Raw genomic sequence first — 15,643 nt, 5'->3', positions numbered from 1 at the left:
GGCAGCTGCAGAGATGTATTTGAGGTATTTGTGTGTGCGAGATTTGACATCAGAAGAGTTACAGGGTGTGTTAAGTGGTGGTGCCCCATCCTTTTTTTTGTGAGTATAGTATTAGATGGTAGGGTATTTGTAAAATTTAAGCAAGGTATAAGGGAATTTTACTCCAGTCCAGTAGGTGGCGGTAATGCAACATTTTGTTGGATGCCAACCGCCATTTAACCTCCTCGAAGAAGAAGGAATAGATCGTATTTCTCTCAAAGACATTCAGTATTTGATTGGTCAGTACATTCGACTGGGAGATGGACTGGAAAAATGTCAGTTCCCAAATAAAAAAAATATATATATGTGTGTGTGCTTGCTTGTCTTCAACATCATGTTATGGCCCTGAGTGAATCTATGCAAATCCAATCCATGACGTAAAGTAATGTGATCCTCCACTACAAACAATATGGCGGCGCCCAGTGGTGCTAAACTTCTATCAAGAGCAGGTAAGAATTCGCGAATAAGTCAATAATCAGATAACCACCAACCTATGTTGATCCGAAGATGGCGAATGAGCGATATGAAAACAATGCTTCTAATAGAACTTCAAATAAATAGATGACAACCTCTGAGAATTACTGATCAGAGGACGCTTGTTTCATAACGTGAGGTTGTCAGCTGTAATCTATATTGACAGTTGTGTAATTGAAATAAAACTACATGTCTCATTTGGATATACTTTAGACCTATGGGATTGGCAGGCTTGACGGCCTGTCAGGTGGGTGCTGTCTTTGGCGGATGCAAACAAACGTGGGGCGCCTGTCGTGTCTGCACCTTGCAGAAGTGGCCCTTGACGAAAGCTCTAGGATTAGTACTCTAACCTTTGCCATTAGGGTGGAAACCAGATGTACTATCCTTAGATCAGTTCCTGGGCAGAGCTGACATTTGCAAATGTCTCAATTTGCTTTGAGTTGATTAATATAGGCCATTACATGTCATATTGAGTCAAATCAATCAGTGTCAAAGTCACTTGACTTTCACGTGACTGATCAATTAGTTAAGCAGCCGGCAGACCATGAGTGGATGAGCTAATATTTAAAGATATTACTTTCTATTAGAACCCTCTCAGAGAGTCTATAATGGAATGACTGTCTGTAGTCCAGAGTCATATAGATGTCTGGCATGTCATAGTTATATTTTGACTACATTAAACCTTATTGGCTAATAATATTATCTTCGCTCTGTAATTGGTGGGAGTGTACCACTGAAATACTCCACAAAGACCCACAAGCAGTACTATTAGGTGATCATGTACTAGAGGAGAGCTGTTTTTGTGAGTGTGTTTAAAGTAAAAAAGTGATACTGTTTAGCAATTTTCATAATGGCAATCTAGGTGTTTTGTTTCCTTTTCAGTCTGATTTATCTGTATGTGTGTCTGTCTCTTTCCAGGATTGGGGGGTTTCCTCCAGAGGGTGTGTGGTCTGTGGGGGTGTGGTTCACCCTGGGGTGTCCAATCCCAGCAGCACCGACAGTTCTTCTGGAGGAAGTGGAAGAGCTCTCGCAGTGTAGTCAGACCGGCTGTCGTCAGACCGGCCTACTCAGTGCCCAAGGTAGGTACAGTATGTACTCAATATCCCACAATGCATCACATATCTCACTCTGCCAGTCACTGCCCAAGTTACAATGGATCACTTACCTCAAACATTGGGCGCGTTCAACATTGCAGCTTACTTGAATAGCGAGTCGAGACTGACTGATCTACAAATCACTTTGCATCATGAATAACTACTCAATATGATTTGTAGATCAGTCAGTCAATCACAATTTACCCAGGATATTTACCCAGGATATCAGTTTTGATGCTCTCAAACTTGTGATGCAATAAAATGACTGTCCTCTCCCCCCCTTCCCCATCTCACTCTTCCGCCTCCTTTTCTCTCTTCCTCCCTCGCTCTCCCTTTCTGTCTCTCTCTTTCTCTGTCTGTCTGTAGCATATCCTGAGGCCTGACTATGTGAACAGTGGTCAGGTACCAGACTGGCCAGACTACATAGAGATCAAAGACCAGGAGCAGATCCAGGGCCTGACCAGAGCCTGCCAGCTAGCCAGACAGATACTGCTGCTGGCCGGACGCAGTCTCAAGGTGTGTGTGTGTTATAGAGAGTAAGAGAGTGTGTCTGTCTGTTTGCTGACATTCCAAATTAATAACGTCATAGCTTTTACCTCTGACCCCCAGATTGGCATGATGACAGACGAGATAGATTTTATTGTCCACCAGGAGACGATTCGTCACAACGCGTACCCCTCTCCCCTGAGATATGGGGGGTTCCCCAAATCAGTCTGCACCTCTGTCAATAATGTGGTCTGCCATGGCATACCTGACACCCGACAACTGCAAGATGGCGACATTATCAACGTTGATGTGACTGTGAGTTTTACCCCCCTTCACATACACACACGGGCACGATCCACTGTTCCACATTCCTTACCACCCCAACCCCTTCATCAGGTCTATCTGGAGGGTTACCATGGTGACACTTCAGAGACGTTCCTGATTGGCTGTGTGGACGAGGTGGGGCGAAAGCTAGTGAAGACAGCCAGGAAGTGTAGAGATGAGGCCATTGCTGCCTGTAAACCTGGGGCTCCACTGTGTGTTATAGGTAACACCATCAGGTACACACACACACACACACACACACACACACACACACACAACCCCTTTGTTGTTTTGTATAATCTACTGGCCCTCTCTTCCTTCTACAGTGAAATAGCCCATTCCAATGGTTTCCATGTTTGTCCCTACTTCATTGGGCATGGCATAGGCTCCTACTTCCATTGCCATCCTGAGATCTGGCACCATGGTAAGAGTTGGTATCTCACAGCAATCCTACAGTTTTATATGGTCCACTCATTCACCATTACCTAGAGTTAGGGTTGAAAAATGACAGGAACTTTTAATAAACTCTCTGGTTTTCCTGAAATCCCAGTTGAAGGAATAAGCAGGAAATCTAGACTCCAACCTGGATTTCTGCAAAACTGGGGAATTTATTGAAAGTTCCAGGAATTTTGCAACCCTACCTACAGTATTTGGACCTAAATATCACTTTCTCATTTATCTGACAGCTAATGCCAATGATATGACCATGGATGAAGGGATGGCCTTCACTATAGGTCAGTTACATGTCCAATGTCTGTCAGTGTATGTTAAAGGAAAACTCCACCCTAAAACTATCTTTTAGTATTTGTTTCATTAGTCCAATGTTGATATAGTCCCAAAATGTTTAGCAGCAGTCAACTTTCAAGATATACAACTTTAAAAATACAGACATAAAGCAAGTATGATGAATTTTGCATCTTATGATGAATATCTAGCTGCAGGTGTGTTAAAGGGATACTTCAGGATTTTTCCTTATTTCACCTTTTATTTATTTAACTAGGCAAGTCAGTTAAGAACAAATTCTTATTTTCAATGACGGCCTAGGAACAGTGGTTAACTTCCTTGTTCAGGGGCAGAAAGACAGATTTGACCTTGTCAGCTCGGGGATTCGATCTTGCAACCTTTCGGTTACAAGTCCAACACTTTAACCACTAGGCTACCTACATCGTTTTTATGTCTCTACATCCAGTATGAAGGAAGTTGGAGGTAGAGCCAATGCTAACTAGTGTTCGCGCAATGACTGGAAGTCTACTAGCATGCTAGCAGATACCCATAGACTTCCAGTCATTGTGCCAAAATCCCGAAGTATCCCTTTAATGTTAAATCTGTGTATGCAGAGCCCATATTGATGGAAGGATCGTCAGAGTTCAGAATCCTGAAGGACAAGTGGACAGCAGTGTCTGCAGATGACAAGAGGTAGGTCACTTACAGCCTACATACGACTGACATAAAGGGTTATAGCCCAAAGTGTCACTGATACCCCGGATTAACCTGTATATGTGTGTGTGTTCAGGTCAGCCCAGTTTGAACACACAGTAGTCATCACCTCTGACGGTGTGGATATTCTCACCAAACTACCTGAGGAGGATGAGCCATCGCCAATAGGAGTCTAATCACTCTTTTCAGATCAGCTGTTCACACCCCAGTCACATCAACATCTATGAAGAGGTAAAACACCAAATTGACCCAGGGTTAGCACCACAGAGAGACTAGAAAAACTGGGCATTGATATTGACTCAAATGAGACTGCACTAGTGCATTATTTTGTATGACTTCTGTGTAGAAAATACATTTTATTATTTAAATAAAGCTTTAGTTCACGTTTAATTAGAAACAGTGTCTATCTTTGAGTCATTAGCATATCATATTTTACCTTTCACTTTTTTTGTCTGACAAAATATTAGCAAACAATATGTGGTCATTGCAATGTTACTTTAACACATTTGACTTTATGTTTCAGGAAATCAAATGAATTCTAATCTGGGGAGCACATTCTTCTCTGATTGACGGCATCATAAGATTATCTTGTGTTAACGTTGTTAGGACTGCAAGGTTTGCAGAGTATCATACGTTCGCTGGACTGATTATGTCATGATGTTATTGATGCTGCGTTGTTTGGCTGCATGTGTGACGTATTCAGCCCTACTAATAGTCTCTGATCACATCAACCTCCAGCTCTACATTGTTAGTAACTTATTTAGTTTTTCCTCTAGACCAATTAGATACCGTGCTTTAGGTATTTCCACTAATTCTATTAAAGCGATGCCTTTTAAGTTTCTTAGGCCACATTCTTGTCATACGTACAATATGGCACATTTATTACACAATATTCAATATCAATGTTATTCTCAAACATACAGGAATTTGTTGAAATAAACTGGTTATCTGCTAAATAAAAATTGCTCATATTCCTGCCAGGTGAAAGCAGAGTCCACACACAGATTTGCCCATTAGCAGGTTTCATTATCTTTAGTCCTATATATCAATAAATTGAACCCACATCAACTGAAGGATTCTGTGGCTGATATAGTACTGGACTCTGCTGGGAGAGTGCCACAGAGTCTGTTGCTGAGTACCAAGAGTAGTTACTGTAAAAGGATGGGTTGCTTGGAGGGATACAGTTCTGCTCATTGCTTGAGCCTCCTGTCTCGGTAATACCATGGGGGGCCCAGTGCACCGTTGTAGCCTGAGGAGAGCTGCTGGACCTAGGGGAGTCACACGGGGTCTCCGGCTGTTCCAGTGGCATCTGGCCGTTTCTACATAGCTTCTTCAACTTTGAGCGACGGTTCTGGAACCAGATCTTCACCTGGGAGAGGAAGTATAGATGGGGTTTGAAATTCCAGTCGTACAAGCACACTGCTACCTCCAGACAAGTGCCTTACTACTCCAGACCTCTTGGCAGAAAGCGTAGTGTAGTGCACTTGTATACAATACAATGCACTTACTGTACATATGAAATACATTTAGCATATAATGAAAATAATAATATTTGAAATCATAAATGATTATCATTGAAGTCCATCATGGTCAGAAAATGAACATGGCGCACCTGTGTCTGTGTGAGTCCCAGTGAAGCGGCCAGCTCCGCACGCTCAGGTAGCGCCAGATACTGCCTCGTTCGGAACCTGCACTGGAGCGCGCACAGCTGCAGGCTGGAGTAGATGGTTCTGGGCTTCCGGACTTTCTTTTGTTTTCCCTTTACCATTCGGACTTCTGGCTCCTTCTCCTCTTTCTCTGAGAAAATGTGTATGACCATTAATAGTAGTACTATCATTGATTAACACAATGTATCCTGTAATATGATTAAAACAAAACCTGGCATAAAGAGCCAACACAATATTTCTGAAAAGTACAGTAATGACCAAATTATGGGTTAGTTATGAAAGGAGAGTATTACACGTTTGCGTACACATTTGGATTTGCATACCTGCGCATAATTGATACATACACATTTAACCAAGATAAAATTAGTTTTATATTGGATATTCTGTGGATATTCTGTTTTCTCTCGTCAATAGCTATTGGACCAAGCATGCCATGGTGATTATTTTTTTGGGGGGGGGGGCTTTCATTCTTCAATGGCTCTTACACAAAGCCATCACTAAAATTGTGTGGCACTCTCTTTTGCCTTTAGACCAGCCTCAATTCATTAGGGCATGGACTACAAGGTGTAGAAAGTGTTCCATAGGGATGCTGGCCCATGTTGACTCCAATGCTTCCCACACTTGAGTCAAGTTGGCTGGATGTCCTTTGGGTGGTGGATCATTCTTGATACACACAGGAAACTGTTGCGCTTGAAAAACCCAGCAGCGTTGCAGTTCCTGACACACTCAAACCGGTGAGCCTAGCACCTACTACCATACCCTGTTCAAAGGCACTTCAATATTTTGTCTTGCCCATTCACCCTCTGAATGGCACATGCACACAATCCATGTCTCCATTATCTCAAGGCTTAAAAATCCTTCTTCAACCTGTCTCTTCCCCTTCATCTACACTGATTAAAGTGGATTTAACAAGTGACATCAATAAGGGATTATAGTTTTCACCAGGATTCACCTGGTCAGTCTGTGTCATGGAAAGAGCAGGTGTTCTTAATGTTTTGTACGCTCAGTGTATTCTTCATCAGGTAGGATGGACAAAAATCCACCGCTTTTTCTTTTGTCCAAATTATTAGAAAACATTTTTTATACAACACATTTTCCAAAAAGTAGTAGCATTAGTCACGTAAACACAGAAATAAACAAATGGCACATTGGATTCCTAATTTTAAAAATAAGTGGTGCTTTTCTTACCGAGGGGGGTCTTCAATAGCTCTTAAACAAAGCCTGCCATGACTATGAAAAGGATACATTCTGAATCGGGAGGATGGAGAAAAATCCACTTTTTATTTGTATAGAGCCGTGGATTTTTGTTTATCCTTCTCTGATTCAGAATATAACATTTTCATAGTCATGGCACGCTTGGTTCAATAGCTATTGATGAAATAAAACACAATTTCCACCAAATATCCAATATCAAACTACTTTTACCTCGGTCCACACTTAGGAGCAGACAAATAGTGGCATTCAATCAAGGGCACAGCCACATTCGAATCAACAAATAGTGAAATACTGTGATAATGTTACCCACCTGTGTCTGTGGTGAGAGGTGAAGAGCCCATATAAGATCCGTAACCACCGTAAGAGGTGGGGAACCCAAACTCATACATCCCGGGACTGTAGAGACCGTTATTCCCATTATATTCCAGCAAAGAATGAGAATCAAACTTCAGCTGGGCATGCGGTGGATCCGAGCAGTGTCCGGTTGGTTGGTTAGGGAAGAAGTTGCATCCTGTAGCCCTTGAAATGGGTAACATTTGAGATTCCTTTGAGTCGTGCATGGTGTAGTGAATCGAGGTAGTCTGAGTTGATTGCATAGCTGTGTCAGCAGTCTGTAAAACTCCAGTTATGGCACCATAACGCTATGCAGACCTGCAAACAACTGCCGAAATTAAGTCTTTTAAGATAATATTTCTATTCCATTCTATTCTAAAAGTAGTTCTCCAAGGTAATTGTCCACTGTCTAAGTCTCCAATGATTGCCTACACGTGGCAAATTATGATCAAATAGCCCACTGTTATTATGAGAGTTGTCAATAAATGAACCGTTTATCTGTTTCTACTCCATAGCCTAGATATGTTGGAGTGGTGTCATCTCCTATTCAAGCCATGGAATGACTGAAGCTTCAGGTGTCTGCTCTTCTGGATGAGACGGTCTGGTGTGACGTGAACCAGGAGACTGATGGGTGGGCAAGAAGCCAAAGAAAAATCCCCTTGACTGTGACACCTTGTACACCTTAATACCAATTCATGTTATCAGGATTCGATACCCTTATTATACAATCTGTTATTATGACAAAGGTTTTATATATTTTGTAGTTTTTTTTGTTTTGTTATAACTTTTTCACTTGCAGAGAATGTTGTAAGCTTTTGGATATTTGTTTCGCCCTCAGTGCGCTCAACTCGCACTCACCTTCGGATCAGCGAGAGGTTATGGCGCCATCTGGGGGTCTTTGTGTGATGTTGCTACAACCCGGCAGACACATACCAATAGTCTACTCCACCTTACACACTTCATAATTACCAACGGCGCCAGTGCTCACCCACACAGGCGAGCAAAACAACCATTAAGGGTGACTGAGGGTATATTTACACTGTCTATGTGTGCCCACCACGCATTAAGGCTTACCTCTGACTCCACTGTAAATATAAATCATGATCTTGAGACCACAGCAGCAGCTGCAAGTGGGGTATAGGCTAGGCTGTGTCTCAATAGTCTGAAGTTGCTTCCTCTCCTTCCTCTGCCTTTATCTGAAAACACAGGCTAGTTGAAAGCGCACCATGAATATATCATCACCTGTCCATATGAAGACTATCAATATGGACCCCTCCATTTCCTTTACTTTACATTAGTGTTGAGTCATGGGGGACATTTTACTGTACTTGATAACCACATGGCCACTAGATGGCCTTGCACGGCTCTTTATGTACAGCCTGTAGCCTTAGTAATAACAGTATCCCTGTATGCATAAAAGCCAAGGCCCTTTACCAACATGTCAGGAGCGTTATGGCACTTGTGGTAGTGCACTAGCTATATTTCCGCAGGGTCACTGGTTCAAACCCAGCTCTGGCTGTCGCCACAGTGTGTTGTTTAGGAGGAAGACAAATGCAAACATAACATTTACTGCTATTACATTGTCAAAGTAATGTAAGCCACACTGATGCCTCAATGGAAATGTCTAATTATGAAATGTTAGATACTTTAGCTGTATTGTTCTGTAGTCGTAGTGTTCTTCGTTTTTAAATTTGTGTTGCTGTTCTTGTCTTTTGGTGTTCAGTATTATGTCATGTTTTGTGTGGACCCCAGGAAGAGTAGCTGCTGCTTCTTCAACAGCTAATGGGATCTGAATAAAATCATGAATCATAAAATGACATTTCAAATCAAGGTTTACAGTTATCAAGAAACACCAAGAATCTTTTGCAGGGCAAATTCCTGGAATAGTTAAGAGGCAGTTGGTGCATTCTTCATCTGTTTGTATGTATTTGATAATGAAGTATTTAAAAAAAATGAATTACCTATCCAATATTTGATCAAAGAAGAACTGGCTGGGTGTGATGTGAAAGTTTTGCTTTGACCTGGTATAGACAATCCATGTTTATATTATCCCTATAGTACAGTGTTGTGTAAAATAACTCCACTTTGAGGCTATTGTAGCCAGACTTAAACATTTGAGAGAAACTCCTTGCCCACTGGGTGTGTTTGTACCTAGTGCCAGTGTGCCAGTCACGAGGGTGTGTTCTTCCTGTGGGAATGGCAGTATCAAAGGAAGTAGATATATTGCTCGTTTGTCCTCTCTGTGCAGATTCACTCATCTCAATATCGTAGGGATCCATGCTTCTTCATCTGCATTGTTTGCTCTCTGGGGTTTTAGGCTCGGTTTCTGTATAAGCACTTTGCAACAACTACTGATGTAAATGCATTTCACTGATTGATTTGGTCATGCTCAGTTAACTGTAAATCAGGTGATTTATAGAACAGATGATCAGATTTATCTAGGTGACACCTTGCTAAGGAGAAGCATAATTCCCTTCTGCTGAAAAGACAGGATGCACAAAGAAGGAGTGAAGTGGATGATTGAGTAGATAATATGAATACATATCAGATGTTGCTGATGTTTCAGCATTGCCTGTCTCAAAAGAAGCTTTAATCCAACTGTGTCAGCTGATGCAATACTCGTTGAAACAGTTTAGAACAAACTTCCTGAACCGCTGTACCATAGCAAGACATTATTTTCATACTTATTATATTTTCTGGGCAATCAACCTGGTCTCATAGACTTGATGTAACTTTTTAAACGTAAATCTGGTACACTCAAATTAGTATGATATGTTACGTTTGGTATAGTTAGATAAAACAGAAGGTGACTTAATAAATCTGGTACACTCAAATTAGTATGATATGTTACGTTTGGTATAGTTAGATAAAACAGAAGGCAAATAAGGCAAATTAAAACCAAATCAACATTTTATTTCTAACATGTGAATATGTATGTGTGAATATGTATGTAAATGAGAAATTTCTGCATTTCATTTTTAATACATTTGCACAAATGTCTAAAAACATGTCCCCCCCAACAATGCACTGCTCAAAAAAATAAAGGCAACACTTAAACAACACAATGTAACTCCAAGTCAATCACACTTCTGTGAAATCAATGTCCACTTAGGAAGCAACACTGATTGACAATAAATTTCACATGCTGTTGTGCAAATGGAATAGACAACAGGTGGAAATGATATGCAATTAGCAAGACACCCCCAATAAAGGAGTGGTTCTGCAGGTGATAACCACAGACCACTTCTCAGTTCCTATGCTTCCTGGCTGATGTTTTGGTCACTTTTGAATGCTGGCGGTGCTTTCACTATAGTGGTAGCATGAGATGGAGTCTACAACCCACACAAGTGGCTCAGGAAGTGCAGCTCATCCAGGATGGAAAATCAATGCGAGCTGTGGCAAGAAGGTTTGCTGTGTCTGTCAGCGTAGTGTCCAGAGCATGGAGGCGCTACCAAGAGACAGGCCAGTACATCAGGAGACGTGGAGGAGGCCGTAGGAGGGCAACAACCCAGCAGCAGGACCGCTACCTCCACCTTTGTGCAAGGAGGAGCATGAGGAGCACTGCCAGAGCCCTGCAAAATGACCTCCAGCAGGCCACAAATGTGCATGTGTCTGCTCAAACGGTCAGAAACAGACTCCGTGAGGGTGGTATGAGGGCCCGACGTCCACAGGTGGGGGTTGTGCTTACAGCCCAACACCGTGCAGGATGTTTGGCATTTGCCAGAGAACACCAAGATTGGCAAATTCGCCACTGGCGCTCTGTGCTCTTCACAGATGAAAGCAGGTTCACACTGAGCACATGTGACAGACGTGACAGAGTCTGGAGACGCCGTGGAGAACGTTCTGCTGCCTGCAACATCCTCCAGCATGACCGGTTTGGCGGTGGGTCAGTCATGGTGTGGGGTGGCATTTCTTTGTGGGGCTGCACAGCACTCCATGTGCTCGCCAGAGGTAGCCTGACTGCCATCAGACCCCTTGTGAGACCATATGCTGGTGCGGTTGGCCCTGGGTTCCCCATAATGCAAGACAATGCTAGACCTCATGTGGCTGGAGTGTGTCAGCAGTTCCTGCAAGAGGAAGGCATTGATGCTATGGACTGGCCCGCCCGTTCCCCAGACCTGAATCCAATTGAGCACATCTGGGACATCATGTCTCGTTCCATCCACCAACGCCACGTTGCATCACAGACTGTCCAGGAGTTGGCGGATGCTTTAGTCCAGGTCTGGGAGGAGATCCCTCAGGAGACCATCCGCCACCTCATCAGGAGCATGCCCAGGCGTTGTAGGGAGGTCATACAGGCACGTGAGGCCACACACACTACTGAGCCTCATTTTGACTAGTTTTAAGGACATTACATCAAAGTTGGATCAGCCTGTAGTGTGGTTTTCCATTTTAATTTTGAGTGTGACTCCAAATCCAGACCTCCATGGGTTGATCAATTTGATTTCCATTGATCATTTTTGTGTGATTTTGTTGTCAGCACATTCAACTGTGTAAAGAAAAAAGTATTTAAAAGAATATTTCATTCATTCAGATCTAGGATGTGTTATTTTAGTGTTCCCTTTATTTTTTTGAGCAGTGTATTTTATTTTGAATTCAGCCTGTAACACAACACGTTGTGCAATAAGTCAAGGGATAGGGATACTTTCTAAAGGTAGGTGTGTGTGTGTGTGTGTGCGTGTGTGTGTGTGTGTAGGGTGAGGTTTTAGGAGGGAGAGGGAGTAGTAACTACAGGGTTAGGGAGGGGTAGGGTGAGGTTTTGGGAGGGAGGGAGGGGTAACAACTGGGTAGGGAGGGGTAGGGTGAGGTTTTGGGAGGGAGGAGTAACTACAGGGGGTAGGGAGGGGTAGGGTGAGGTTTTGGAAGGGAGAGGTAGGAGTAACTACATGGTTAGGGAGGGGTAGGGTGAGGTTTTGGGAGGGAGAGGGAGGAGTAACTACAAAGTAGGGGGGTTAGGGTGAGGTTTTGGGAGGGAGGGGTAACTACAGGGTAGGGAGGGGTAGGGTGAGGTTTTGGGAGGGAGGAGTAACTACAGGGGGTAGGGAGTGGTAGGGTGAGGTTTTGGGAGGGAGAGGGAGGGAGGGGTAACTACAGGGTAGGGAGGGGTAGGGTGAGGTTTTGGGAGGGAGAGGGAGGAGTAACTACAGGGTAGGGAGGGGTAGGGTGAGGTTTTGGGAGGGAGAGGGAGGAGTAACTACAGGGTAGGGAGGGGTAGGGTGAGGTCTTGGGAGGGAGAGGGAGGAGTAACTACAAAGTAGGGGGGGGGTAGGGTGAGGTTTTGGGAGGGAGAGGGAGGGAGGGGTAACTACAGGGTAGGGAGGGGTAGGGTGAGGATTTGGGAGGGAGAGGGAGGAGTAACTACAGGGTAGGGAGGGGTAGGGTGAGGTTTTGAGAGGGAGGAGTAACTACAGGGTTAAGGAGGGGTAGGGTGAGGTTTTGGGAGGGAGAGGGAGGAGTAACTACAGGGTTAGGGAGGGGTAGGGTGAGGGTTTGGGAGGGAGAGGGAGGGAGGGGTAACTACAGGGGTAGGGATGGGTAGGGTGAGGTTTGGGGAGGGAGAGGGAGAGGGAGGAGTAACTACAGGGGTAGGGTGAGGTTTTGGGAGGGAGATGGAGGGAGGAGTAACTACAGGGTTAGGGAGGGGTAGGGTGAGGTTTTGGGAGGGAGAGGGAGGAGTAACTACAGGGGTAGGGTGAGGTTTTGGGAGGGAGAGGGAAGAGTAACTACAGGGGTAGGGTGAGGTTTTGGGAGGGAGAGGGAGTAGTAACTACAGGGTTAGGGAGGGGTAGGGTGGGGATTGGGAGGGAGAGGGAGGACTAACTACAGGGTTAGGGAGGGGTAGGGTGAGTATTGGGAGGGAGAGGGAGGAGTAACTACAAGGTTAGAGAGGGGGAAAGAGAGGGAGAGGGAGGAGTAACTACAAGGTTAGGGAGGGGTGAAGAGGGAGGGGGGAGTAACTACAGGGTAGGGTGAGGTTTTGGGAGAGGGAGGAGTAACTACAGGGCTAGGGAGGGGTAGGGTGAGGTTTTGGGAGGGAGAGGGAGGAGCAACTACAGGGTTAGGGAGGGGTAGGGTGAGGTGTTGGGAGGGAGGAGCAACTACAGGGTTAGGGAGGGGTAGGGTGAGGTGTTGGGAGGGAGGAGTAACTACAGGGTAGGGAGGGGTAGGGTGAGGTGTTGGGAGGGAGGAGCAACTACAGGGTTAGGGAGGGGTAGGGTGAGGTGTTGGGAGGGAGAGGGAGGGAGGAGTAACTACAGGGTTAGGGAGGGGTAGGGTGAGGTTTTGGAAGGGAGAGGGAGGAGTAACTACAGGGTTAGGGAGGGGTAGGGTGAGGTTTTGGAAGGGAGAGGTAGGAGTAACTACAGGGTTAGGTAGGGTGAGGTTTTGGGAGGGAGAGGGAGGAGTAACTACAAAGTAGGGGGGTTAGGGTGAGGTTTTGGGAGGGAGAGGGAGGGAGGGGTAACAACAGGGTAGGGAAGGGTAGGGTGAGGTTTTGGGAGGGAGGAGTAACTACAGGGGGTAGGGAGTGGTAGGGTGAGGTTTTGGGAGGGAGAGGGAGGAGTAACTACAAGGTTAGGGAGGGGTAGGGTGAGGTTTTGGGAGGGAGAGGGAGGGAGGGGTAACTACAGGGTAGGGAGGGGTAGGGTGAGGTTTTGGGAGGGGGAGGGAGGAGTAACTACAGGGTAGGGAGGGGTAGGGTGAGGTTTTGGGAGGGAGAGGGAGGAGTAACTACAGGGTAGGGAGGGGTAGGGTGAGGTTTTGGGAGGGAGAGGGAGGAGTAACTACAAAGTAGGGGGGGGGGGGTACGGTGAGGTTTTGGGAGGGAGAGGGAGGGAGGGGTAACTACAGGGTAGAGAGGGGTAGGGTGAGGATTTGGGAGGGAGAGGGAGGGGTAACTACAGGGTAGGGAGGGGTAGGGTGAGGTTTTGAGAGGGAGGAGTAACTACAGGGTTAGGGAGGGGTAGGGTGAGGATTTGGGAGGGAGAGGGAGGAGTAACTACAGGGTAGGGAGGGGTAGGGTGAGGTTTTGAGAGGGAGGAGTAACTACAGGGTTAGGGAGGGGTAGGGTGAGGTTTTGGGAGGGAGAGGGAGGAGTAACTACAGGGTTAGGGAGGGGTAGGGTGAGGGTTTGGGAGGGAGAGGGAGGGAGGGGTAACTACAGGGGTAGGGAGGGGTAGGGTGAGGTTTGGGGAGGGAGAGGGAGGAGTAACTACAGGGGTAGGGGGGTTAGGGTGAGGTTTTGGGAGGGAGGGGTAACTACAGGGTAGGGAGGGGTAGGGTGAGGTTTTGGGAGGGAGGAGTAACTACAGGGGGTAGGGAGTGGTAGGGTGAGGTTTTGGGAGGGAGAGGGAGGGAGGGGTAACTACAGGGTAGGGAGGGGTAGGGTGAGGTTTTGGGAGGGAGAGGGAGGAGTAACTACAGGGTAGGGAGGGGTAGGGTGAGGTTTTGGGAGGGAGAGGGAGGAGTAACTACAGGGTAGGGAGGGGTAGGGTGAGGTCTTGGGAGGGAGAGGGAGGAGTAACTACAAAGTAGGGGGGGGTAGGGTGAGGTTTTGGGAGGGAGAGGGAGGGAGGGGTAACTACAGGGTAGGGAGGGGTAGGGTGAGGATTTGGGAGGGAGAGGGAGGAGTAACTACAGGGTAGGGAGGGGTAGGGTGAGGTTTTGAGAGGGAGGAGTAACTACAGGGTTAAGGAGGGGTAGGGTGAGGTTTTGGGGGGGAGAGGGAGGAGTAACTACAGGGTTAGGGAGGGGTAGGGTGAGGGTTTGGGAGGGAGAGGGAGGGAGGGGTAACTACAGGGGTAGGGATGGGTAGGGTGAGGTTTGGGGAGGGAGAGGGAGAGGGAGGAGTAACTACAGGGGTAGGGTGAGGTTTTGGGAGGGAGAGGGAGGGAGGAGTAACTACGGGGTTAGGGAGGGGTAGGGTGAGGTTTTGGGAGGGAGAGGGAGGAGTAACTACAGGGGTAGGGTGAGGTTTTGGGAGGGAGAGGGAAGAGTAACTACAGGGGTAGGGTGAGGTTTTGGGAGGGAGAGGGAGTAGTAACTACAGGGTTAGGGAGGGGTAGGGTGGGGATTGGGAGGGAGAGGGAGGACTAACTACAGGGTTAGGGAGGGGTAGGGTGAGTATTGGGAGGGAGAGGGAGGAGTAACTACAAGGTTAGGGAGGGGGAGGGAGAGGGAGAGGGAGGAGTAACTACAAGGTTAGGGAGGGGTGAAGAGGGAGGGAGGAGTAACTACAGGGTAGGGTGAGGTTTTGGGAGAGGGAGGAGTAACTACAGGGCTAGGGAGGGGTAGGGTGAGGTTTTGGGAGGGAGAGGGAGGAGCAACTACAGGGTTAGGGAGGGGTAGGGTGAGGTGTTGGGAGGGAGGAGCAACTACAGGGTTAGGGAGGGGTAGGGTGAGGTGTTGGGAGGGAGGAGTAACTACAGGGTAGGGAGGGGTAGGGTGAGGTGTTGGGAGGGAGGAGCAACTACAGGGTTAGGGAGGGGTAGGGTGAGGTGTTGGGAGGGAGAGGGAGGGAGGAGTAACTACAGGGTTAGGGAGGGGTAGGGTGAGGTTTTGGAAGGGAGAGGGAGG

At 46.3% G+C, this 15,643-nt stretch overlaps 2 protein-coding genes across 3 annotated transcripts; one reads left to right on the top strand and one right to left on the bottom strand.

Moving 5' to 3' along the window:
• Window positions 1-383: 383 nt before the first annotated feature.
• On the top strand, window positions 384-10,129 carry LOC139387440 (methionyl aminopeptidase type 1D (mitochondrial)). 2 transcript variants are annotated; one of them, XR_011629165.1, is made up of 10 exons: window positions 384-488; window positions 1,432-1,592; window positions 1,974-2,123; window positions 2,217-2,408; window positions 2,490-2,653; window positions 2,744-2,841; window positions 3,104-3,151; window positions 3,755-3,833; window positions 3,931-4,085; window positions 7,585-10,129. XR_011629165.1 is itself a non-coding variant. In XM_071133618.1 (9 exons), the coding sequence occupies exons 1-9, from the start codon at window positions 449-451 to the stop codon at window positions 4,028-4,030; spliced, it is 1,032 nt and encodes a 343-aa protein (XP_070989719.1). In that variant the 5' UTR covers window positions 384-448; the 3' UTR covers window positions 4,031-4,836. The 2 variants fall into 2 exon arrangements, 1 of the variants encoding a protein (XP_070989719.1); XM_071133618.1 differs by lacking the exon at window positions 7,585-10,129 and having other exon boundaries at window positions 3,931-4,836.
• On the bottom strand, window positions 4,859-7,640 carry LOC139387441 (homeobox protein Dlx2b-like). The gene is made up of 3 exons (XM_071133619.1): window positions 7,047-7,640; window positions 5,467-5,651; window positions 4,859-5,223 (listed from the first exon to the last, which is right to left on the bottom strand). The coding sequence occupies exons 1-3, from the start codon at window positions 7,330-7,332 to the stop codon at window positions 4,900-4,902; spliced, it is 795 nt and encodes a 264-aa protein (XP_070989720.1). The 5' UTR covers window positions 7,333-7,640; the 3' UTR covers window positions 4,859-4,899.
• Window positions 10,130-15,643: the final 5,514 nt, after the last annotated feature.

Source organism: Oncorhynchus clarkii, chromosome 28, assembly GCF_045791955.1.
Source record: "Oncorhynchus clarkii lewisi isolate Uvic-CL-2024 chromosome 28, UVic_Ocla_1.0, whole genome shotgun sequence".
NCBI lineage: Eukaryota > Metazoa > Chordata > Actinopteri > Salmoniformes > Salmonidae > Oncorhynchus > Oncorhynchus clarkii.
The sequence above is the reverse complement of the archived record's forward strand: the minus strand, read 5'-3'. Positions and strand labels throughout refer to the sequence as shown.